This window comes from Euleptes europaea, chromosome 1 (assembly GCF_029931775.1).
Source record: "Euleptes europaea isolate rEulEur1 chromosome 1, rEulEur1.hap1, whole genome shotgun sequence".
NCBI lineage: Eukaryota > Metazoa > Chordata > Lepidosauria > Squamata > Sphaerodactylidae > Euleptes > Euleptes europaea.
Window position 1 is genome coordinate 103582343 of NC_079312.1, and position 26769 is coordinate 103609111.

The 26769-nt window shown below is 45.5% G+C and overlaps 1 protein-coding gene across 1 annotated transcript in view; it reads right to left on the reverse strand.

Moving 5' to 3' along the window:
• STK10 (serine/threonine kinase 10) overlaps positions 1-25807 on the reverse strand; it is a 103900-nt gene extending 78093 nt beyond the window's left edge. Inside the window, exon 1 of the mRNA XM_056851198.1 lies at positions 25652-25807. Within this exon, the coding sequence (XP_056707176.1) occupies positions 25652-25807 (156 nt within the window). The remainder of the gene's footprint in view (positions 1-25651) is intronic.
• Positions 25808-26769: the final 962 nt, after the last annotated feature.

Here is a 26769-nt window from a genome sequence, read left to right on the forward strand (position 1 = left end):
TTTTTACTCTGCTCTGGTTAGACCTCACCTAGAGTATTGCGTTCAGTTTTGGGCACCACAATTTAAGAAGGATGTAGACAAGCTGGAACATGTCCAGAAGAGGGCAACAAAGATGGTGAGGGGTCTGGAGACCAAGTTCTATGAGGAAAGGTTGAAGGAGCTGGGTGTGTTTAGCATGAAGAGGAGAAGACTGAGAGGTGATGTCATATAGAGGATGGTGCAGAGTTGTTTTCTGTTGCCCCAGAAGGTCGGAACAGAACCAACAGGTTAAAATTAAATCAAAAGAGTTTCTGTCTAAACATTAGGAAGAACTTTCTAACAATTAGAGCGGTTCCTCAGTGGAACAGGCTTCCTCAGGAGGTGGTGAGCTCTCCTTCCCTGGAGGTTTTTAAGCAGAGGCTAGCTGGCCATCTGTCAGCAATGCTAATTCTATGACCTTAGGCAGATCTTGAGAGGGAGGGCATCTTGGCCATCTTCTGCGCATGGAGTAGGGGACACTGGGGTTGCGAGGCGGAGGTAGTTGCGAATTTCCTGCATTGTGCAGCGGGTTGGATTAGATGACCTTGGTGGTCCCTTCCATCTCTATGATTCTACGCGGTCTGAATGTAACTTATTTGTTGTAAAAACTGCAATTTAAACAAAAATTCTGCTTATATCTTAGCAGATCCCCCAGTTCACCTACAGTGCAAACCTAGGCAAAGTTGCACCCTTCTAAGTCCATTGACTTTTATGGACTTAAAAGGGTGCAACTCTGCTTAGGATGGCATGGTAATATGGTAATGGTTAATAAATGCGGGAGGGAATAAAACAGGACCCCACCATTTCTTTTTTCTGCCAGTCACTCAAACATCTAACTATAGCAAGTTTACTTCTGGAGCGATGGGACAGAATATTTAATCATTTCCCCTTACATTTCTGCAAGTGAACATTCATTTCTGGGAAAAAAGTAAGCTTAAAATGGAAGCTTATAAAAAATAAAAGTGAGGAGGGTCTGTATTATCTCCAAGGAGTCTAGCCCATACAGGTCCTTGTGGCTTCATCTGTGTCTGCTCATTTAACTCACAGAAAATAGTACAGCTGATTAGCCACACAGAAATTATGCAGATCTTGACCTTATTGTTCCCTATTCTTTTCCACACAACCACGTACATTTTTAAAACCAAAGCCACAACTGCATTGGTCTGAGCATTTGAGGTTTCAAAAAAATATTGTGACCAAGAATAAAACAAGCACACCAAGCAGTGTGTATGCTAGCCTCTTGCTAAAATGGAAAAAATAAACTTTCACTTGCAACGTACTTATGTTACAATACATCAAGTAATTGCTCATTCAGATTATCTCAGGACACTGGGATGGTTAATTGCTTTCTAATTAATTCAGCGCAAGCTGTCTACATCAATAACATTCAACACAGAAGCTATGGTTAATGTTGACATTACAGCCAGATCATATGCTAAAATTAGTTCTCTCCCTCAATAGCCCTCAATAGCCAAGTTAAATAGTTACAGGCCTATGGCTGCAATCTTTAGTATCTGGTACTTCCCAGCAGAGCAACCTTTAACCAGCACAGTTCAGCATTACACTTGAAACGTCATAATTCATTACATATATATGAGGCTGGCCATAGCTTCTGAGCTCAGCGTGTATACAATACATGCATGTATGGTATGTGATAGTGTGTTACCGTTATACCCTATCTTTCTTTTACCACAGAATGCAAGGCAAGGCACATAAGGTTTCCAAGAGGCCTCCTATACCTAGGCACTGATCTGCTTAGCTTCAGCAAGATCCCATTCTTAAGTCACACCATGTATTTGGGAAACAAGCCACAGAGCTCTAAAAAATGGAAATATTGCTCTCCTAGGAAGAGACTGGGCAACAGGGAGTAGCATCTTCTTAAAGCAGGGTACCCAAAATGTTGGGTGATACAAGACCTAAATAAAATATTTTAATTACATTCCTCGGATGTGTGCTTGTACATTTCTAAATATAGCTTAGCAACACACACTTGGATTACATCTTATAATACATACACAGGCTGACATTAAATGATTATATTTGTTTATGAAATTTTATGTGTGCAAAAGATGTTGTATTAGACCACTGAAGAAGGCCTGAGGGACGTTCAGAGGTGGTTTGCTATTGCCTGCCTTCGTGTCACGACATGTGGTATAGCCTTCCTCGGATTCTCCTTCCTCGGATTCTCCCTTTAGAGTACAGAAAGAGGATCAGATCACTGAATATTCCCAGGTGTTCCTCATGATCATGGCAAGGAAAATGTATCAGGGAGACAGGTTCTAGCCTTCTCTTTTCCACAATATGCTAGTTGTCTTTATACAGGAAAGTTTTGGAACAGTAAATACTCAATCATGTGAATACCACCAAGTCTGAAATGAAAAAACCCAAGTAGGGCTTCATCGCAATTCCTCAGAGTCATATGTAGTTAAGTCAGTACAAAATATCCATGTGGAGCTTCCTCACCTCGGTCAGGGATAATATATTAATTCATTACATCTGACTTCACAAGCACACATTTCCTAAAAAATGTGCTGCATTCTCATCTCCATCTGTGTAACAGAAGGGGGCCACTGGAGAGTGCAAAACCAGAACAAGGTTGTATCTTAAGTATTCTTTCAGGGAAATCTCCCAAAGTGTCAGGTTAATGCTGAAGCTCTGAGCTGGAAGCAGAATGCCTTAAGATTGGAGGGTGTGCCTGTAGGGTTGTGGCCCTCTGGCGAAGTTGGCATACCACCGCCATAGCCACTAGGCCTTGCTGTTAGCGAGTTGGCACACTGCCGCTATACCATGCAAGGCCTTGGGGCAGTCAGGTAATGAGTCTTTGTCTTCACTCTCCCAATTCCCACATGTGCCCTTCTGAACAGTGTTCTTTGGAACCACTTATGAATGAGAGTTTCTCTCATAACAGACAAACAGAATGGTGTTTCTTTACATGGAGACCTCACTATTCAGCTTGAATTCAACAACTGCCAACGAGAGTACCAAAGTAAGTGCTGATTTATATGCACACAAGAGAGAATTACAAGCAGCAATCATGCTTGTTTTCTCTTAATAAAGCCTGACTCCATAAAAAGGGTAAGTCACTCTGAAAACTCCAACCATTTCCCTTGTGATAGTCAGCCCAGAATGACCCAAAGGCTGTAAACCAGAACTCCTCCTAGGGGGTATAAACCAGTGCCTTTTTTTAAAGAAGTGCCAGTACTCATATAAAAGATTGCATCAATTTCTACCAGTTACCGCCCCCCCCCCAGGATTTGGGAGAGCCCCCATAAAAGGTGCTGGTACTCTGTCCTGTTGAGAACTACCACACAAAAAAAACAACCCTGGTATAAACAATAATGTTCAGCAGGATCCCACACTTCGTAGGAGAGGAGCAATCACAAGAGAATGCTGAATGTTAAAGGCAGAACCACACATACTTGCTGGAAGTTTCTTAGCAACTTACTGTAGCAGATTTTCTAGAGAGGAAGTGCATCGCTGAACAGTGGGGTTTGACTAACTGGTATGAGTCAGCACAAGAGAATGGAGGTTAGACGGCCAAGGCTGCAGAGATTTTTGTTTACCCTTTGTATAATGTGCCAGAAATGTGTCAGATTAAGTGGGCCCATGCAGCAAGATGAGCTGCTCCATGTCCCTTCCTATATTAGAAATTTAACCACTGCTGGTGCCCTTTGATTGCTAACTGCTAATGACCCACAGGGCCATTTGCAGAGACAAGAGGGCCCAGGAAGGTGAGGGTTGTTGGAGAGGGAAGTGCTTTATAGGTGTTTATCTGCCATTGTTAGAAGCCGAGCCAAAATGGGGGAGCTAGAGTGCTTGGTGCAAAATGACAATTTATATATAGTGGGGGTCTCACAAACATGGTTAAATGGGGGAAAATCAACGAGAGATGGTCATCCCTGGGTATAAGCTTTATAGGCAGAACAGGGAAGGATGTATTGCATTGTATGTCAAAGAGGGCACAGAGTCAAATAAGAAGACATTAGGAGAATAAACTTCCCAAGAGAAGCAATACGGGTGGAGATACCATGCCCTAAGGGTTACTTAAAAGTGGGAATGTACTATCAGTCACTTGATCAAACCCTTGAGGCTGATCTTGAGTTGGAGAAGGAAATAAGAGAGGTGAATCAAGTAGAAAATGTTATACTAGGTGACTTCAACTACCCTCGCATTGGTTGGGCACAGATGTACTTGAGACATGCTGCATAAACAAGTTTCCCAGACAACATAAACAACTATGCACTGGAACAAGTAGTCACCGAGCCAACCACAGGGGTAGTGCTCTTGGGCTTGATCCTTAGCAGGGCTTGAAATGTAGATGTTGCATGAACTGGGTAACCACAATGCTGTTAAGTTCAGCATTCATGTCAATGAAAAGTGTTATCCAAACCAGATTCAGAGAAGGGGACATTAGCTTTAAAAGGGTTCCAGAAAGGAATAATGTGTAGACCATGCAGCCTCTGTATACCAGGGCGGATCTCAGTAGGGGTACCACATAACAAAATTATGAAGAGTGAGAGAGTGATTGCCAACACAAAAATACTTTACTGTATACAAAAATTTAAAAAATGTAAAGAACCTGCACTTAACACCTGAGAACTGATTTCCTAAGCAATCACACAGACACACACAGTGGCTGTTACCGCACTAGGTATTCCCAGCAATGTATTAAGAGTTTGAAAATGTTATTAAAAACATCACTTTAAAAGGGTTTTTGGATGCCACGGCTAAAAAATGGTTGGAAGACGTCTTCACAGCTAAAGGGGCCAAACAAAGTTCGAACAGTATTTTTTTATAACAGTTTCAAACTGTTAATACATCGGTGGGAATACATAGAAAGTGCGAACAGTATTTTTTATAACATTTTCAAACTCTTAATACATCGCTGGGAATACCTAGTGTGGTAACAGCCACAGACACACTCCTAAAAGAAGCTGCAATTTATAAAAGGGAAAGGGGAGGAAATGATGGAAGTTTTAGAGAAGCAATCTGGGGGTTGAGGCCTGAAGAGGTTCAGGGGTAGATACAGCGGAGATCCAAGGAACAGAGCAAGGAGCTAGCAAAACAAGGAGAAAAAGCCTACAGAGTGCAGCAGGGATTTATCAGAAGTAAAGCAGAGATCTGACCAGCAGAGATCTGGACCAGAAATCTGAGGAACAATTTGCTGAGTCTGGGGGTGCTTCTTTTATGGACAATAGATCCCTAGAGTAGGTAGGGGCTTGACCATTCCGATTTTGGATTGGGTCAAGACAAGAAGTTTAAATCTCCCTGTCTGGTTTAAAGTTAACTGCTGTCAAACGTCAGCAGGAAAAATAGGGGGAAATACCTTGATTATGCTACTGTGAGCCAGATCTGCATGAGCACAAAGAGCCTGGGTGGGGCAACATGATTAACATACTTTAATTAGTAGAAAAGAGCAAGAGTCCAGTAGCACCTTAAAGACTAACACAGTGAGCTGTGACTCACAAAAGCTCATACCCTGCCAGAAATGCTGTTAGTCTTTAAGGTGCTACTGGATTCTTGCTCTTTTTTTACTGCTACAGACAGACTAACATGGCTATCCATCGTGATCTATACTTTGATTAGGTTGAAGTGAGTTAGATCTTCATGGACTGGTGAATTACAACTGATAATGAAGCTCAAAACAATGCATTCTCCTGGACTGAATAGGGACCTGGGATTCCTGTCTCATTATTAATGCTGATTTCTCCACGCCTACTACCCCTCTGCATATCACACCTGATAATGTCATTTACCTGGCATTGACATTTACATGCTATTGCCATTGGGTGTGTGAATTCACTCTTCCCTGCTTAAGGATAGATGGGACTCACATTCTAGCAGTATCTGAAGAAGTGAGTTGTGACTCATGAAATCCCGTACTCTGTCAGAAATTTTGCTGCTGGACTCTTGCTCTTTTCTATGGACACAAAAGTCTGGATGAGGCAACGTAACTCCTGAAACAGGATGGAGGGCAAATTAATGACTTGAGAGCCCTTCTTGATTAAAAAAAAAAAAAAGGAAGAGGAACCAAGAGTTCCTTGAGCAATGACCTTTGGCTGGGCAGACACTTGCATGTCAGAATATTGGGTGATGTCTCCAGTGCTGAAAAGTCTTTTGTTATTGAGAATGATATACCACTGAGCTGGGGGAGATTGCACTTGTTCTGCTTTCCTTACAGCAACACCCTTCCTCTTAACTCCTGGGGACATCCAATGTCATGGCTGAACCCAGGTGCCTTTATGAGACTTTCCAAGTTTCAGATCCCTTGGTACTTAGGTTGAAAAAAGAGAGTGCCTGTAAAACAACTAAGTCCAATATAAGAGAGGAACCCTACTATCTACAGGGGCTGGAGGAGGGGATGGGGTCCTCACAACCGTTACCCCTAAAGTCCAAAAACATTAACATTTGATTCCAGAAGAAGGAACTTTACAAAATGAGGGGCTGCTAGCCATAGTGAGTAAAGGGACCCTCCAAATAGGGCTGTTGATTCGGTTTGGGCCGAACCGAAAAACAGCCGAATTTCCCCCGATTCGGCTGTTTTTCAGTTCGGACAAACCAAACTCAAAAAAGGTGGGAAATGGGAGAGCCGAATTTGCCGACTTCGGGGGTTCAGCAAATAAATTCGGCAGATTCGGCCCCCCCGCGCCTTCACGGGGCTTCCATGAAGGCGCGGGGAGGGGGCCCTTTAAACAGGTCTGCGCCTCCCCGGAGGCGCAGATCTGTTTAAAGGGCCCCTCGCGCAGAGAGCGCAGCCAGCCTTGCCGGGAGTCCTGGCAGGGCTGGGGGGGGGGGTCTGGAAACCCTCTGAGCTCTCTGCGCAGAGAGCGCAGAGGGCCTTGACAACCCCCGGCCAGCCTTGCCGGGAGTCCCGGCAGGGCTGAGGGGGGTCTGGAAACCCTCTGAGCTCTCTGCGCAGAGAGTGCAGAGGGCCTTGACAACCCCCCGTCAGCCTTGCTGGGAGTCCCGACAGGGCTGGGGGGCGGGGTCTGGAAACCCTCTGCGCTGCCTGCGCAGACAGCGCAGAGGGGCTTGTTGGAGGACCCTTTAAACAGATCTGCGCCTCCCAGCTGGGAGGCGCAGATCTGTTTAAAGGGCCCCCCACGCGCCTTCAGGGAATCCCCCTGAAGGAGCGCGGGGGGGCCAACTTTCCCCCGAACTCCGGATCCCTCCCGAATTTAGGGGATCCGAAGCGGGAGAGTTTGGACTTCGGCACGGCCCGAATAAAAACGGGCCGAATTTTGCCGAAGCCGAACTATACCGAATTTTTTTTTCAACAGCCCTACCTCCAAATTTAAAGACAGTAAACCTCTGAACACCAGTGGGAGGAGGCAATATCAGCCTTGCCTTCTGTGCTCTGTTGTTGGCCCTGGAGTAACTGGTTGATCACTGGTCTGATCCAGCAGGGCTCTTCTGATGTTCTTAAAAAACTTTCTTCAACAGTTCCTGTAAGTGGCAATGTGGCCATTTATAACCATTATTCCGGGGAGAAAAAAAACCCACAGTCAATGCTATAGATGTGAAGGCCCAGAAGAGTCAGGGGGAAAGGCACTGTTCCCCCACCCCGAGAACAAAATAAGAAAATTTGGGAAGCACTGAGGGGAAAAACAACAACACCCCTCATGTTAAATATTTTCTCCTTTGGAATGAGTAAAATGCTTGTTAAAAGTAAGTTTTACTCACTCAAATTGTGCAATAAAACAATGTATAGCATTAGAAACGGTAATTCCGGAATATACTGTAGACCTACAACCTAGTTTCAAAGACTTATTATTGAAGCGTGACTAAGTCTGTCCAAAAAGAACTTGCTACAATGTATATGATAGTATAGTACTGAGGAGTTCAATATTTTCAATTATTTCCCAAATGGTACAATTGTATATCCCCATCTTGGACGCACACCTTAACATGGTGAGGGGGGTTGAATGTGTCAGTGAAGAGTTCAGACTCGATCAAGAAGCTCAACTCCTAGCAGTCACTCAAGATGAAATGTCCACAGCTGAGACATCAGACTAAGATGCACTGCAATAGACCAAGAAAGGGATCTTGAGGTGGTAGTCGATAGCTCAATGAAAATGTCAAGCCAGCGTGTGGCTGCTGTGAAAAAGGCAAATTCCATACTGGCCACAATTAGACAAGGAATAGAGAATAAATCTGCTGCTATCATACTGCCCTTGCACAAAAAGTATGGTGAAACCACAGTGTACAGTTCTGGTCACGCCTAAAAAAGTATTGAAGAGCTTGAGAAAGTGCAGAAAAGAACCACCAAAATGATCGGGGGGCTAGAGCAACCGCCCTATGAGGAGCGGTTAAAACACTTAATGGCCCCCCTTCCCCGACTCACCGCCACCCAGCTGGCCGGAGAGGGTTTGAAGTGCTTCCCGCCTCTTCCACCTTCCCCGAACTTCCAAGGGCCCTCCCGGTTTCCAGCCCCGCCCCTTTGCTCTCCAGTGGGTGGTCTGGTCAGGGGGTCCATCTGGTGTCCGTCCCGGCCCATCTTCCCACCGGCCGGCCGGCCCGAGAGCTACCTCCCCCCGGTGCCTCCTCTAGGTCGCCCCGCTTTGGCTCCCCAATCCCTTGTTGTAAGGGCCGCCTGGTGCTGGAGCGTTGCCCTGCCCCGGGTCGCTCCTGGCCTCGCCTCTCAGCCCCGGCATGCTGGCTGGGAGAATGCCTTTCCGGCCCGCCCTCCCGTTGGGGATGGCTGTCGGGGGCCCTGTCGCTCGGCCCTCCCTGCTCGGCCCGGCACCATGGCTTGGCTCCGTCCACGCCGCGCTCCTGCTGCCTGTTCCCCGGGCTCGGAGATAAGTGGGGCGCGGGGCCTGTCAGTGTCCATCCGGGGCAGTCCTGGGTAGGGTCTTGAGGGAAGGTAGGAAGGAGTCCAGGTGGCAGCGAGGAGGAGGTGGTCTTGGATTTGCCACTCACATGCACATTGTCCCCATCCAGATTCTCAAAACTCTGCATGGGGGTTATTGGCCATTTATGAATGGGTGGTTTTGCATTGGACTTGCCACTCAGATGCACATTTTCCCTATCCATATTCTCAAAACTCTGCATGGGGGTTATTGGCCATTTGTGAATGGGAGGTTTTTAATTGGATTTGCCACTCAGATGCACATTTTCCCCATCCAGATTCTCAAAACTCTGCATGGGGGGTTATTGGATTTGCCACTCAGATGCACATTTTCCCCATCCGGATTCTCAAAACTCTGCATGGGGGGTTATTGGCCATTTATGAATGGGAGGTTTCGCCTTGGATTTGCCACTCAGATGCACAACTCAACAATAAGCCCCCCTGCAGAGTTTTGAGAATGCAGATGGGGAAAATGTACAGTGTTTGTCAGTCATTGTCATGATTTAATTTTATGGATGCCTTACTTACTTTTTTCCCTCCTCAGAGGCCATGTCTACCCACTGGCTTTCTTGGCGGTAGACCTGGACTCCGAGGAGGGGAAAAGTCCCCCTTCAGAGGCCAGGTCTACCAATTGGCTTCCAATGGCCTCCGGAGGCCAGGTCTACTGCCAAGAAAGCCAATGGGTAGACCTGGCCTCCCAATGGGACTCAGCCGGAGGCCAGGTCTACCAATAGGCTTTTATGGCTGTAGACCAGGCCTTCAGGCGAGGACTCCGGACAGGGAGGGGGAAATGGCAGGGACTTACAATTTAATTTTTATCAATAAATAAGATCATTATTAAGTATGATATCAAGTTTTATTCAGTGTACCTACCTATAGTTTAAGTTTAAGAAATTTGGCTCTCAAAATAAATCTCAATCATTGTATTGTTGATATTTGGCTCTGTTGACTAATGAGTTTGCCGACCACTGGCCTAGGGCTGTGCCGTGTTGCCGTAGTGCGCATTGGCACTTGGCAATAAATAAGTGGGTTTTGGGTTGCAGTTTGGGCACTCGGTCTCTAAAAGGTTCGCCATCACTGTCCTAGAGGCACCTCGTTGGCCACTGCGTGAACAGATTGCTGGACTTGATGGGCCTTGGTCTGATCCAGCACAGCCTTTCTTATATTCTTATGCCAAGCGCCCCCCCATTTCCACTTTAAAAACCCAGCATGTTTCTCATGGTTTAAAAATATTTCCAGAAATTTTACATCCCTACTCAACAGTGCAGAATTTCAGAGATCCTACCAGATATGCACTTTCAGGAGTAACCAGACCCTTTGGTCTTTGGTCAGAAGGTACTGATCTATTTCAGTACCACTGTGCAACTGTATCTGTAGTTCCAGAAGTTGCTCATGTTCTGAAACAGCAGGGAGATCATTTTGCCAGTATCAGTAGTTTACAGACCACACAGCCAAAGGTGGTAGATGGTTCCTTTACTAACTTAAAGTACACTCATGGTGGGGGTTCTTGGACAAACATTTAAGGTCTTCATGGGCTGGGGAATAAACCAGTCATAGGCTGTTACCGCACTAGGTATTCCCAGTGATGTATTAAGAGTTTAAAAATGTTATACAAAATACTTTTCGCACTTTCTATGTATTCCCACCGATGTATTAAGAGTTTGAAACTGTTATAAAAAATACTGTTCACACTTTGTTTGGCCCCTTTAGCTGTGAAGACGTCTTCCAACCATTTTTTAGCCGTGGCATCCAAAAACTCTTTTAAAGCGATGTTTTTTATAACATTTCCAAACTCTTGATACATCGCTGGGAATACCTAGTGCGGTAACAGCCATAGTCCAAAGACAGTGAATGTCTTCTTGACCAGAACAGTAGGAAGAAAATACTGGTTATCTTTCAGCTGTGTGATCATATTATTTATCTAGAATTTGTGAATGGGTGGGGGAGTGAAAGGGGAAAGGGAAGGAGATCAGGAAGTAGAGTTTAGGAGGAAAACAATGAAATCCACTTTTATTCATATTTAATTAAAGGTGGGGATGAGCCACACAGGTGGGAGAAGAAACCTGTTTCCAAAAGAATGGATGAATTAAATAGAGTAAGATAAAAATTGTAGGCTGATCATTAAAAAACAAACAAAAAAACAGCAGTAATGTTAACACTTATTAGGAATGTAATGTAAAACCAAATGATCACAAAACAGTAACAGTAAGCAATTATTTATCTGGCTGGATGCTCAGTACAAAAGAAGTGGTGGGGAAAGATGCTTCAGTGCATGGCAGACCAGCCCAAGCTGTTTATAGTCTACTTTAAAGGGGCCTCTACATGTAGCCACCACTGCTTAGGACTGGTGCCTAGATGTAGTGGTTAAGTGAAGAGCATGAACCTTGAATCCCAACAAGACAGAGGTGGTATTAGTTGACAAGACTGATATGTTAGAGGGGACGACTACCTACTATGGATGGGTAATTTTCATTTGATAGATCTTTAATCAACCACATCCAAAAAACACATGGTTTCTCCCCAACTTCCACCCCATTTTATTCTTACAACAACCCTGTAAAGTAGATTAAGCTGAGAGAATAACCAGCCCATGGTCACCTAGTGAATTTCAGGGTGAGTGGGAATGTGAACTAGGGCCTCCACAGGCCTAGTCAAACCACTACACCTACTGGCTCTAATACTGTTCTGACACTGAGACTTTGGGAGTCTTCTTAGATCCATCCCTCTGGCTAGAAAGCAAGTTAGTCCAGTGGCCAAAAGTGTTTTACCCCTACTACGATTGGTACATAAATCATCTCAATATTCAGTTCAAGGTTTAGTTCAAGATGCTAATCATCACCTTTAAAGCTAGTATGTGTGATGGCAGCTCCCATCACATTATCCAGTCATGTAGGCAGGTGACAACAACTGCTGCCTACCTCTTCACTGTGGGTGCCCCTACGCCATGGAAATGACTTCTTGAGGCTGTTAGGAGTGAACTCGCCCTTGCAACTATAAATATCTATCTAAATAAGTAAATCCTACTGAGTAAGAAAAGGAATAACATTAGGGAGAGAAACTCAAAAAGAAACAACTGGTGAGATAACAGCAAACTTAAGACTGACCCACAATATCAAAGCCAATACCACAGATTTCAAGCAGATGGAACAGTCAACAGTACTGAAAGCTACTGATAAATCCAGGAGAATGATGGAGAAAGAACATTCAGTTTTATCTAGGAAACTAAAAAGTGCAGTTTTAGTAGTATGAATGGGATGAAAGGAAGATTGACGAGGGTCAAAGGGGGAATTGGAAAATTAATGAAGCATAGACATTTTAAAAACAAGCATTTCCCTGGAGATGAGGCAATGGCTTCATGGAAGATGGCAAAATTCAGATAGGGGGCACTCAAAAAAAGACTGAAGTGAACTAAAAAGTGTATAGGGCATTGCAGGGAGTACAGAGCAGCAGAAGTGACAACAGCATAAAGGGGTCATCTGTGCACCAACAGACATTATTACTTCGCCAACTAGCTTAGTTGAAGGTACACTTCAGAAGGTAAGACTACCAGTCATGGAACAAAGCACTGGTTACATGACACTCGCATAAGGAAGATCATTACGATTAGTTTCAATTTAACTAGGACAAGTGAGAAAAAAAATAAGAGACACAAATCTGAATTCAAGACAAGAATGCTTCCATAGTATTCCCATTACATATGCCCCCCCTCTTAAACTCTATAAATCCCAGAGATTGTGAAAGCCAGAACAATGAAGGATTCAACTAGACAGGAAAATGGGAATAAATGAAAAGGGAACCACCAGCGTGGTGCAGTGGTTAAGAGTGGTGGTTTGGAGTGGTGGACTCTGATCTGGAGAACCGGGTTCAATTCCCCACTCCTCCACATGAGCGGCGGAGGCTTATCTGATGAACTGGATTTGTTTCCCCACTCCTATACACGAAGCCAGCTGGGCGACCTTGGGCAAGTCACAGCTCTCTCAGCCTCACCTACCTCACAGGGTGTCTGTTGTGGGGAGGGGAAGGGAAGGTGATTGTAAGCCGGTTTGAGTCTCCCTTAAGTGGTAGAGGAAGTCGGCATATAAAAACCAATTCTTCTTCCTAGACCCAAGTGAGACAGACCAATTCAGTCACTGACACATTGGCCTTTGAGACCTTACACCCCACATATATTAAACCAATGTTAAGCACTTGGTTGCCATTTTCTTCTTATAAATGTTTGCTAAAGTTGCACCATAAGGGTAAAAAATGTCAACCTGTGTTTGCTTTCAAATGTAGGCTGCTGAATAAGCAGTCTGAAAGTCTAGCAGTTGGAGAAGAGGACTAACAATCTTGCAATTAATTCCTGGGACTACATCTCCTACTGACATCCCTTTGCACTGCTCCGTGGGCCAGTTCAGATCACAGATGGCCACAGAGCCAGCGTGGTGTAGTGGTTAAGAACGGTGGTTTGGAGCGGTGGAGTCTGATCTGGAGAACCGGGTTTGATTCCCCACTCCTCCACATGAGCAGTGGAGGCTAATCTGGTGAACTGGATTTGTTTCCCCACTCCTACACACAAAGCCAGCTGGGTGACCTTGGGCAAGTGACAGCTCTCTCAGCCTCACCTACCTCACAGGGTGTCTGTTGTGGGGAAGGGAAGGTGATTGTAAGCCGGTTTGATTCTCCCTTAAGTGGCAGAGAAAGTCGGCATATAAAAACCAACTCTTCTTCAGAAATGGCCACAACTTCCCTTCAGTAGTTTCCATGATCACAACAGCATTATTTTCAGTCTCTGCATTCATGCAGCTCCATTGTCCAGATCCAACAGCCTGCAAGCTTCTCTCCGTATTCATACATAACATGCTGTGACCACCAGCAGCATGGTGTAGTGGTCACTAATCTGGATTAGTGAGCAGTGGACTCTAATCTGGAGAGCTGGGTGATCTTGGGCTAGTCACAGTTCGGTCAGAACTCTCTTGACCCCACCTATCTCACAAGGTGTCTGTTGTAGGGCGAGGAAGGGGATTGTAAACTGGTTTGATTCTCCTCAAAAGGTAGAGAAAATCAGCATATAAAAACCAACTCTGCTTCTTCTTGCCATTACTTTGTTGTTCTGGGTATTTGTGAAATATCATGAAGAAACACAGTGTTCACTAACAGTGTTTTCTTTCTCCACAAGCCCCAAACAAGAAACTTAAAACTAGTACCCTTTATATGCTATACTTATTTAGAATTATAACCATCCCAGTGTTTGACTTAAATGGATGATTTTATGTTGAATGGAGGCAGAAGATAAAGAGAATGAGCATTTTTATTACAATTCAGGCAAACTGCTAGCTGTTGTTGAAGTTAGTGAACAGTATAATTTGAGTGAAATATCACTTAAACAGGGCCCTTAACAGAAAACCCTGTCACCAGGAAGTTGCTTCATTTCATTGTTCGCAGCAAAATAAACGGCAGTGCCACTGACCGCGCTACCCAGAGCATATCCTGTCCCCATCCTGCCACGCTGAAGTTATCAGGGGTGTGGGTGTTCTCAGTTGCAACCTCTGGAGCTCAGCGATAGCATTTCACAAGAGGCACTACTATGATAACAACGGTCTCAGGTTATTACAGCAAGGGAGGGGACACTTTTAGGGACAAATTAATGTTCACAACATCGGAAGGGGTGTGTGTTTAACCAGACCTCTGCAGCAAGGCCTGATGGTGTGTACTGCAGCTCACTCAGCCTTCGTTTAGATCTTCCAGAGCTTTTGTGTTAAAAGTGCATTCAGCTTTCACAGATTAACATCATCTTGAGCATGACAACCAATATGGGGCTGCTGGCCAAAACAGCATGACTGTATCGAATCCCCCCCCCCTTTAACACAGACCAACCCACTCTTTGTTCTGACTTCATGAACACATGAAGCTGCCTTATACTGAATCAGACCCTTAGGCCATCAAAGTCTGTACTGTCTACTCAGACTGGCAGCAACTCTCCAGGGTCTCAGGCAGAGGTCTTTCACATCACCTACTTGCCTGGTTGCTTTAATTGGAGATGCTGGGGATTGAACCTGGGACCTTCTGCATGCCAAGCAGATGCTTTACCACTGAGCCACAGCCCTTCCCCTAAGGGAATTGAAAGAGGGACAGTGCCCTGGGAGTCCCAGGTTTTCTCGACTTGCGCCGCCATTATCCCAGGAGTAATTATCAGAAACACGTTCTTACAGAACTCCAGAGAGGATGATAAGAGAAGCCCTGCTGGATCAGGCCAATGGTCCACCTAGCCTAGTACCGTTTTCAACAGTGAGCAGTAAAATGCTACAAGCATGATCACAGGTGTTTCACTAATCCCCACTGGGAAAGCCAATGAGGTGGAATGGGGACAGAGAAACACAGACAGTAATGAGGTAGTGGAAAGGACTAAGTGAAGCTTTCTAGGATGGGCAGGAAGGAACTGGCCATGTGAGCCACCATTTTCAGCAATCCTTACACTAATGAAAGTCCACAAGCCAACAGCTAAGGGCCATTAGCCAGATCAAGGAAGCTCATTTCACCATTCTCACCTCATGGTGGGAATGGCGCAACCACACATCCATGTTTTACGGAATTCATGCTAATGTACTAAAAAGAGCGCCCATGATCACTTTCAGACTAGATTCCAGCCAACCATTTACATTACAAAGGTTGCCTTTGTGATCAAAGAAACTGAAAAGGGTTGATTGATGTTAGCTACATTGTCCAGACCTCAGTACACTGCAGTCTTCAAAGATCCTGTGATTAGAACGGATTATCCATTGAAAGCAAACTAAGTTAAGATGTACCTACCTGTGGGGCCTGGCCCTGTCTGCAAACCTTGTAATTGTTTGGAATGGATTTTGGAGAGGATCAACGTTTACACGTTGTTTGATAGATACTGAAACACAGTCCACTATTACATTACATTCCACTAAGTGCTGCACCTGTCAGCAACATACTGGACCACTCCCTCCAAGCAAATATATCTGTTTAAGCTGAAAAACCAATACTTCCTTTGACTCTCATGCCTATTTGCCAGGTAACCAGAAAGTCTGCTTTTAAACTCTTGTGTACTCCTCAGCAAAAACTGCTTTTCACAAGCACAACATATCTTATAGTAGTAGTAAATAATACACCAAGCCATGCAAATACAGCTCTATCACAAAAGTCAGTTAGAGAAAGCCCAACTACCATGTATTCAAATATATATTCAACGTGTGTCCTCTAACATAATACAAACATCCCCAGTGTGCACAAATATAAACCAAAATAAATGCAAAACTACCACAAAAAAATCAAAATTCATAATACAAATTGATACATCTAAGCATCTCATATCAGGGCACCAGCCTCAAAAACGATGCATGAGTTCCAGAAATAAACACAAATGTGCAGAACAGTGTCTTAAGATTAAAGGAAAATTTGTATTATGAATTTTGATTTTTTGTGGTAGTTTTGCATGTATTTTGGTTTATATATGTGCACACTGGGGATGTTTGTATTATGTTAGAGGACTCATGTTGAATATATATTTGAATACATTGTAATTGGGCTGTCTCTGACTTTTGTGATACAACATATCTTATAGACAGGCGTCTACTGTAAAGAGGGGTTAGCAGCCGGATCAGGTTGACGCAACTCTTAGGAGTTACTTCTGCTGCCCTATTGCAAGCAGGCCACTATTATTCAGCTAAGAAAGTGAGACACCCATTAAAATATTTCTACACTGAAATGGCATTCAACAATGAAACCGTTTCACCACATGCTCCCCCCGCATCCCTTTGCCCTTTTAAAAACAAGCATTTCTTTTGTACCCAGTTTTCAGAAGTTGTTCCCAGAATGCGATATGTGCTTTTATATCAAATTTCTCCTCAACACACATGGGCATGGGGAAGATGACAGAGAAAAATGAAGCTGAAGATTCTCATCCTGGCTAGACAAGTTTAACATCTGATGTATAGCTCTGCTGGGGTTTGTTTTTGTATTAAATAGGGGAAATATTGTACAGAAACTCATGCAAGCAGCCCTGATTTTAAAAGAATTGCATTCAGGGCCTGTTACCTGACTTGGCATGTACTCAGAATTCTTGTCTCCTGCATTTGGGGCAGGTGTATAAGATGGATAGGGCCTGCCCAGTACCCTACTTGGGACAGGTAAAGTAAAAACTGCAATAATTGTCAAGATGTCTGCTAGGTGTTGTGAAATTAATCCAATCCTCTTGTATTTTTGACTGGGCCCCTGGCTTAGAGTCTCTGTCCCATTTCTTGTCTGAGAGTGCCATCAGAGCGTGCCAGGGTTTAGAGGTAAAAGAAGAAGAGTTAGTTTTTATACCCCATTTTTCTCTACCTTTAAGGAGTAAAGCAGCTTACAATCACCTTCCCTTTCTCTCCCCACAACAAACATTTTTTGAGGTAGGTGGGGCTGAGAGAGCTCTAAGACAGCTGTGACTAGCCCAAGGACACCCAGCTGGCTTTATGTGTAGGAGTGGGGAATCAAACATGGTTCTCCAGATTAGAGTCCACCGCTCCTAACCACTATACCATGCTGGCTCTCGCTGGTACTTGACCCTGTTACCGCTCTCCTACTGGGCCCACCCTGCTGTCTCCACTAAATTATTTGGGGGGGGGGAAGGGAAATTATGCAGACATCTGTGGGCCTGCTCTATACTTCATAGAATGGATCAGGCCCTCCTCAACACACAGTATTGCTAGACATGCAAGATGGCTTGTACACATTACAATTTCAATACCTTCAGAACTGCCTCACCAAGAATCCCCCCCTCCATTTCACCAAGCAGATGCTTTGCCACTGAGCCATGGCCCCTTCCCCCCACTTTGTCTGAGGGTGTACTGACCAGCATGAGCAAAATTGGAAGGGGCTCAGTGGATTGCATCAGGAAGGGCAAGTGGGGAAATCTGCTGTTCAGAAAATGAGGGTGCTGGATGTCCCACTGGATGCAACTTAAGCATACCTATGCGCCATGCTCTGACTACCCTCCCTGGGCCATCACAGACATATTTTTACTAGCCTTCCTTACTTTTATTTGGATCCATTTATCTCTGCTGCCAGGGCTATCCATTTTCCAGGAATTGTAAGTACCTAAGGAAATAGGTACGAGGAAATCACCTATGTGCCATTCCTAGCGAGGAGGCAGGTTCTCTCCTAATCTTTATCACCCTGATAGTGATGAAGCTGGGGGGGGGGGGTAGACAGGAAAGGGATAGGCCAGGTAGCATTTAATTTGCAACAAGACAAATGTATTTGATGGCCCCACCTCTCTCTTTTGCCCACTGTAGTTCAGAAAGCAGGGAGGTCAGCCACATGTGTGCATTTTTTGTCTCTGCCATAGTAGCAGCAGCAGGCAACCCAGCAGCAAAAGAGCATGTCAGGATGACTGCCAGTAGCATTCTTAACTATGTGACCATCTCTGGGGATTCTATCAAGAATACTATCAAACATACAGTGGGGGCCAATGGCCTCTAAGCCTGCCAGGCCCCCTCCCTACCACTTAGTGCTCCCATTCAGTGACCCAAGAGAAAGGCAGGGAGGTCCTCAGTCACAGCAGGAGAGGTATAGGAGGCTCCTGAGGCATACCCTATGACATCATCGAGCCACCGGAGCCTACGGGCCTTTGGGTACACCCGAGTCCTTCCAAACGTTTTGAGCACCAATTTGGGCATCCGGTGATTTCAACCAGGGGCCAAAATGATGCTGCAATTCTCAGACATGCACACAAGTCAGAAATCTGGCAAAAAGTTCAATACACATGGAGCCTGCTGGCAATTTCTAAATACCATATAAGGTTATTTAACTCCTGCAGGGCAGTACACTGTAATTTTAAAGCTCATTTAGAAAGACAGTTGACAGGAAAAGTCTCTAATGCAATTTGTGGCCTCGGCTCTCAATATGATGACAGGCTCATTCATCCCATAAAGTTTTTTGTTTTGTTTTTTTGGAAACAGACTGGAAAGGCAGCTACCGCTGAAGTCAAACCACAGAAGGGTCAAATACTCACAAGTGCCTTAACTCCCACATGGACCATTTCTTTAGAGTTCTTGATCCCAAGTACTTCAGCATTACTAGCAGTGGTAACAGCAGCCAAGACACTGCAAACCTCTTTCATAACCAAAAGGCAATTATATACCAAGCAGGGTAACAGTAATATCATTAATTGTTCATATTTGCACAGCCTGGAAAAAATAAGCATGCTGCCCTGTCCAGCAAAGTCTATCATGCTTATTTATCACCATGATCAAGAAATATAAAATCTCCAGAAATTCTGAAGCCATGGAAAAAAATCAGTTCATATGCATAATTTACAGCTTAGCATATGAAGTTGTACTGTTTAGCATATTTATGGAATATATAAATATAAATGCCTACTTTTCTGTTACCTGAACATATGCACCTTATTTTTTTTCTACCTCTTACATGGCAAACACTAACAGTAGAAAAAAATAACAGTTTAAAATAGAAAGTGCAAATTTTGTAACAAACAATAAAAATATGTTATTTGGACAGAAGCTGTCTCACAGTCACAATAGGAGTACCAGCATACCTGGATATCAAGTTAAAGTTTATCACACTGAAAACACTGAACTCTTTAACAATTTATCATCTTTATATATATATTCTGGCATGTTAATTGTGGACAAAATTAGTCACACGTAAAACAGTGAACATATCTTTGAAAATACGTTGTATGTGCTTTTCCCCAGGCCTTTATATTTCTAGCCAAAAGCTAAGCTGCATTCCCACTGTTTTTAACTGGTTAATGGGACTTTAAATAAGCAAAAAGTGAATGAGAATCAATTTGAGGGACATGAAGGGAAGGGGAACACACAGAGTAGGTGGTGATGCCAGTTCCAGGCTTTTGGGGTCTTCTGAGATGAACTTAAGCCTGGAAAACACAAAAGGCATAAAGTGAGAATTCTCAAACTGCAATAGGATTCACACGTCAGACTCTGGGCTACTGTAATCACTCATCTCCTGGGCTTTCTAGTCTGGACAGGTGAGTGACTGCAATACCCAGTAGCACGTGAATCCAATCTGCCTTTGACCATTGTGGGTACACCATGCAAAATAAGCTAGAGCAGATGGGCCTTTATTGGTCTTCTGGCCTCCACAGATGCCCAGTCTCACCACCCTCTAGAACACGGGTCCCTAACATGGTGCCTGTGAGTGCCATGGCATCTGCCAATGCTCCGTGGAAGGAGTCGCCATGAGTCAGTTTTGACTCAATGGCACGTTCTTCTTCACGGTACTTATTGGCAAAACTTCAACACTCTTTAACAGTTATAGGCCTGCTAGCTTATTCTACCCCACTATGTGCAAGTGATAACTATAACACGCCTTACATTTAAATTTTCCTCACATGAACCAGATCTGAACTGGTTGAGTCATGTGTGCCAGATCAATTACTAAACCTTTACTGACCAGTCTGGAACAGTTTTAGTTGCAGCTGAACTGAAACCAAACCAACACATGGTTGACTACTCCCATCAACAACACTATGAAGAAATACAGAAGAAATGAGGCCACCATGGAAATGGAACCTTTCAATCAAATACGAAAGAGTGTGTGGGGTGGTGGTGGCAGCGCTCGTTCTTTGGCCTCTGTTTGAACAATGAAAGTTTTGCTTGAAGATAAATCATGTTTAAAAATTCACAAACAGGGTATGGAAATAAAAACAGAAGAACCTTATGTGGGCTGTGATAAGTGGTTGATAGTGATAACAATTACTGAGAAATTCTGTAGTCTGCTATAGCAAAATAAACAAATCATGTGGCATCTTACAACTCTATTGTATCATGAGCTTTCCACAGGCCTGAGCCCATTTTCTCAGGCATGTACAATTCCTGGAAAAATGGATAGCCCTGGCAGCACAGATAAATGGATCAAAATAAAAGCAAGGAAGGCTCATCAAAATATCTCTTGTGACGGCCCAGGCACAGTATAGTCAGAGCATGGCACATAGGTATGCTTAAGTTGCATCCAATGGGACATATCCAGGATCCTCATTTTCTGAACAGCAGACTTCCCCACTTGCCCTTCCTGATGCAATCCACTGAGCCCCTTCCAATTTTGCTCATGCTGGTCAGTTCACTCTCAGGCAAAGTGGGGGGAGGAGGCCAAGGCTCAGCGCCAGAGCATCTGCTCGGCATGCAAATAGTTCCAAGGTTCAATCCCTGGCATCTCCAGTTAAAGAATTTGGCAGTGGATGATATGAAAGACCTCTCTCTACCTGAGACCCTGGAGAACCTGCTGCCAATCTGAGTAGGCAGTACGGACTGTGATGGACCAAGTGTCTGATTCAGTATAATCATGTGTGAAAGTGAGAATCTGCAGTGGGATAGGAAAATTTGTGGAAGTGGCTGCCCCCTCCTCCAGAGACTTAAATGCCAGGGCTTGTGTGGTTGAATACACGTCACTGTTGGATGCTGAGCTATAGCAGATATTGGCAGCTAGACTGGTTTGTCCACAGGGGGTAATAAGAATAGCAAATGACTGGATATGGCACCATTGCTGTAATAGAGCAACAATGTTCAGATGCAGCCTTAGAAGCAAATTTCATTTAATGAAACATTTTTCAAGCCAATATGCTTAGGGTTGGGCCACAGTACTCTCAGAGTGACATATTGTTCCGCCTAGTATTATAAAGGAGGTTATGTAGCTCAGCATTCACTCTTTCCACTATTTAATCTTCTCTTTTATTGCTAAGTGAAATCTTTACATCAAACAGGAACTGGCTATACCAAAGTGTATATGACTGCTCAACAACGCTACAGAAAGAAGAGTGCTGTGTGTGTGCTCAGCACTAGCAGAATAAAACTTTTGTCCCTCTACTACTGTTCCTACTACTGTTTATGAGCAAGAGAGTTACCGATAATATAGTGAAAGAAATGATTTCCAGTTAGTTGAAATACCATATCAGTCCTGCAACAGCAAACACTATGTTGCCTCCACAAAGCATGCAAAATTCAATGCTTTTATTTGGAAGCAAGTATCCATTTGTCAAATGCCTTGTCTGCACCATGACAAGAATGAATGCTCATTACTGGAGCTAATGAGACTCCCCAACGCATCCATTCCTGGTTCAAGCAGCCATATGAATGCTCATCTTCTAATGTAGCTGGAGGAAGCATCAGACGGCGCCATATACAATGCTCCCCAGATAACATCTGCCCACGTCTTAGCTGCCAGAATCACATAAGAACCATTAATGAATGGAATAAACCATATCAGACCACTGTAAAGCTAGTCCTTCAACCACTGAAGCCGTTGTGGCCCTACATCTGTTGCAACAGCCAAAAACTATACCTCATTTCTCCCTCTTGTATATAAATCAAGCAGTCCCAAAGCCTATGAGCCATTTCAGCAATGTCAACCTCCACTGTACACTGTTCTCACTTAAGCACAAGGATCCAAGTCAGTTTCCTCTGTCCCTCCAATCTACAGTTTGGCAGAGGGCCATCACCTCTCCATGCCTGCACCCTAATTAAAACTTGGGATTTTGCGAACAATGTCTCCTGGAAGTCTCTCCTCCATTTAGCAGGATCTTCCCCCACAGCAAGGAGACTAGAAGGCCTCTCATTAGTTTCTAATCAGTTACTAATGAGATCTACAGCGCCAACTCAGAATCCCCAAAAGGATTTATTAAACAATTGATGACATTCAAACTGCAAAAAGGGGGGACATCTCTGGGGCACAAAGAAGTTTGCACTCTTAAGAAATTACTTTTTGACAAAGTGAAAATACCTGGCTAGACAGGAAACAGGAATTTATCAGTATATCTCAAAAGCTTTATAAATACAGGTGGCCATTGGCAAAAACTGAATCAAATTAATTGATTCCGTTTATCTTTTTATTTAAAATATTTATTTAATTTAAAAAATTTCTACCTTACAGGAACTCAAGGCATTATTTCCTATATAAATAATACTATTAATATTAACATAATAATATGTATTATTTACTATGTAAATAATAAAATACAATAAAATACATTAAAAACCAGTTAATATCAATAATTAAAAACCCGGTAGGCAGAAGAGCTAATCAAATGCTGCCATGAATAAAACTGTCTTCAGCTGCCTCCTAAAGATTGAGAGTTATGGGGAGGTTGTTCCATAACAGTGGGGCTGCCACTGAAAAGGCCTTCTCACATGTGCCACCAGATGAGCTTCCTTGGTCTATGGGACAGTCAATAGGGCCTTTCCCTGTGATCTCAGAAAACGGTCCTTCAGATACCCCAGTTCCAAGCTACATAGGGATTTAAAGGTCAAAAACAACAGCTTGCATTGGGCTTGGGATCAAAAGCTGCTGTAACTGTAATCACATGATCCTGGTACCTGGCCGAACCAGCAGTCTCTAGCCAAAGCATTCTGCTCTAGCTGGATCCTCTGAACACTCTTCAAGGGCAGCCCCAAGTAGAGTACATTGCAATAGTCCAGGCTAGATGTAACTAAGGCATGGATCACTGTGGCTAAATTAGACTATGCCAGGGATGAACACAGTTGGCTCACCAACTGAAGCTGGGTGAAAGCACTCTAAACCACAACAGCCACATGATTTTCCAAGGTGACCACTGTGTCCAGCAGTGGACCAAAGGTCTGAACTTGGCTTTTCAAGGGGAGTGAAACCCCATCCAAGATGGGAGATCTCAAGTCCCTTGGTCTGCCTTTCTACTAACTCAGAGCAGTTGTGCAGAGACCATGCAACTATGGTAGAGAGAAGTTGTGTAGAGACCACACAACTACGGTAGAGAGCAGTTGTGTAGAGACCACACAACTACGGTAGAGAGTAGACCACAGTAAAAGATTGCATTACAATCTTAGGAAATCTCACAAAAATATATTGATCCCTACTTCTATGATAGGCGTCATCTTTCATCCTCTTTAGAAGGATAGACACCATCCTCTCCCCATGACTATTTCAACACACATCGTTTCAAGCCAATCTGGGCCATTTGGGGAAGGAAGGATATAATTGTTTCTGCTTAATCAACCAATAAATACAGTTTCAGAACCAATGTACTTGAAGCCCATAATGTGCTTCCACAGCTATAGAGCAAGTCTGTGAAAGTCCTTCACACAAAACAAAACAAGGTGCATGGGCTACCACCACACACACAGACTGTGTCATATAACCATATGCACTATACAGGCTGGTTTCCAGAACTTTCTGCCTAAAAGAGTGCAATAATTGTGGAATCCAGGGGGATTTCTCAGAGAATTTTTTTTTTAATCCCATTCAGAGGTGGCATCCTAAGAGTGTGCTGGGACACATCCCACCAAGGCTTCAGCTAGGCCCCAGGAGGTTCTATCCCAACTACAAGTCCATTACTAGGACAAGGCCTATTGGGAACAATACAGAATATTCAATTATTCCAGAAAATAGTACGGGATTGTGTGGCGGCGGCGTTCTAAACTGCTACTGGGCCCAGGGAAATTATGCTTGTGCCCTGCACTGGGCACCCACATAAACTCCACGCTTCCCAAGGTGTGAATCAGCCCTCTCAGAGAAGGAACACCAGGATTTTTTTTTAACAGCCACCTTACTAGCCTGAAACATTACTGGAACAGGGCCACGTTTCCCGCCTTTGCGGGGCGACTCTTTGAACCACGGGGGAGGGGGGGGGTTAAGGCCGTCCCGAGGTCAGGCGGCGAACCCCGGACGTATTTGGGGATGTCCCCACACACTCCCGCGAAGGCGGCTCCTTCTGCAGGAGAGCAAGCGCGACTCGTACGCTTGCGAGCGAGCAGTCCCGAAAGCGGCCCTCCTCCTCTGCGCCCCATCCAGAAGCGCTTCGCGGGCGCCTGGGCGCGGGCTGGTCGCCGAGGGCTTCAAGGGACGCCCGGCAGGGCCGCGGGACCCCCGACGCCCACCTACCCTCCCTCCCTCCCTGCCGCGTCTCCTCACGGATTGGCGGCTTCTCTTCCCAGGCACCAGTGGCGGACCGGGCCGAAACAATATTGGTTGCCGGGAGACAAAAGGCCCCCCCACCCACAACTATAAGGCTATCATTTAATTTTTTTTAATTTGTCACACATTCTCTAATGTTGCTAATTCCCAGTGGGTCGCCGTGTTAGTCTGTCTGCAGCAGTAGAAAAGGGCCAGAGTCCAGCAGCACCTTCAAGACGAACAAGAATATTTTCTGGCAGGGTGTGAGCTTTCGGGAGCCACAGCTCACTTCTTCAGATGCAGCTAGACTGTGAATCCATTTGTCTTTAAAGACAGATGGATTCACATCAGATGGATTCTTTAAAGACCGATGGATTCACATTCTAGCTGTATCTGAAGAAGTGAGCTGTGGCTCCCGAAAGCTCCTACCCTACCAGAAAATATTTTTGTTCGTCTTTCAGGTGCTGCTGGACCCTGGCCCTTTTCTACTACTGTGAAAAGGTAGACAAAGCCGGGAAAGGGGCAGTATTTCATTGCGGTTTTATGCAAGAGTCTTGTCCTGTCAGCCAAAGCGGTCCTCCTCTCGCTGGCTGGCTGCGCCCACCCTCTGGCTGACTGCTGCAAAACTGCCTACAGAAGACTGGTCTACCCCTGAGGTATCTGAAGGAGTGAGCTGTGGCTCCCGAAAGCTCCTACCCTGCCAGAAAACATTTTGGTTAGTCTTTAAGGCGCTACTGGGCTCTGGCCATTCTCTAATGTGGAAGGGGTCCCACTTCATCAGAGGCCTCCGGGGCCCGCTCGCCACTGGGCCAGCTGGCCAGCCCGCCGCTGCCTGGCGCGACCCTCGATTGCCTCCCCGAAGAGGTCCCCCCCCTCTCTCTCCTCGCCCGCGTGGCCCACCTTGTACACTTTGCCGAAGGCGCCGTCGCCCAGCTCCCCGACGATCTCCCACACCTCGTTGGGGTCCAGGTCCCGGCGGACGTGCTCGTACTCCTTGGACCTGCGCTTCTCGAAGGTGGAAAGGCGCAGGATGCGTCGGAAGTTGGCGAAGGCCATGGCGCGGCCGGAGACGGAGGCGGCCCGGACCACGAAGCCGACGGGCGAGGGCGGAGGGGCAGGGCAAGGGGTCCGGCCAGCCCTCCGCGAGCCCGGGGACCCTTCGGAGGGGAAGAGCGGCGGCGGCGGCGGCGGGGCTGCGGGAGACGCCCGGGAAAGCGAAAGCATCCGACGGCTCGCTCGGCTGCCGCTGCGGAGGACGCCTCCTCGCAAGAGCGCGCCTGCCCGGCTCTCTCTGGCTCTCTGAACTGCCGCCGGGGCTGTGGTTTCCCCGGGGGAAGCGCGGAGGGGCTGCGCAGCCCGAGCACCTGGCCCGTGCGGCGCCGCTTCACCTGCCGGGACTCCGGCTCGCCCCTCTCCCGGCCCGCGTCGGAAGCCCTCGGGGCTGCGCTTTTGCCTTGGCCCGCCCCCTCCTGATCGGGCACTTTCGGGTCCTTCGAGCTCCGCCCCGGCACCGGACGGGCGCGCCCCGCCGACTCCGCTCCCGCCTGCAGGTCGGGTCAGGAAAGCCCTTGCGGGAAAGCAGACGCTTCCTCCCCCCACACACACCCCACGCCCCCCGGTCCAGTCCCACCGTCTCTTCGCACAACAGCCCTCGCAAGGGGGCAAGGGAAGTGTGGTTTCCGTTTCCGAGTTCTGTATCCACGGCGATGTTTTGGGTCGGGGGGAGAGCGCGGTCAGGAGGGAAGCACACCCACGCGATTGGCCTCTTCGCCCTGCGGGAACCCTATTCACGGGAGGGGAGTGGGTGAGAGATCTGGAGCAGGACCGAACTTTTATTCACATGGCCGTTTATTCATGGAAGGTTTTGCACTGGATTTGCCACTCTTTGGATGCACTTTTTCCCCATTCATATTCTCAAAACTCAACAATAAGCCGCCAAGCAGTTTTGAGAATTCAGATGGGGAAAATGTGCATCTATAGAGTGACAAATCCAATGCAAAACCTTCCATGAATAAATG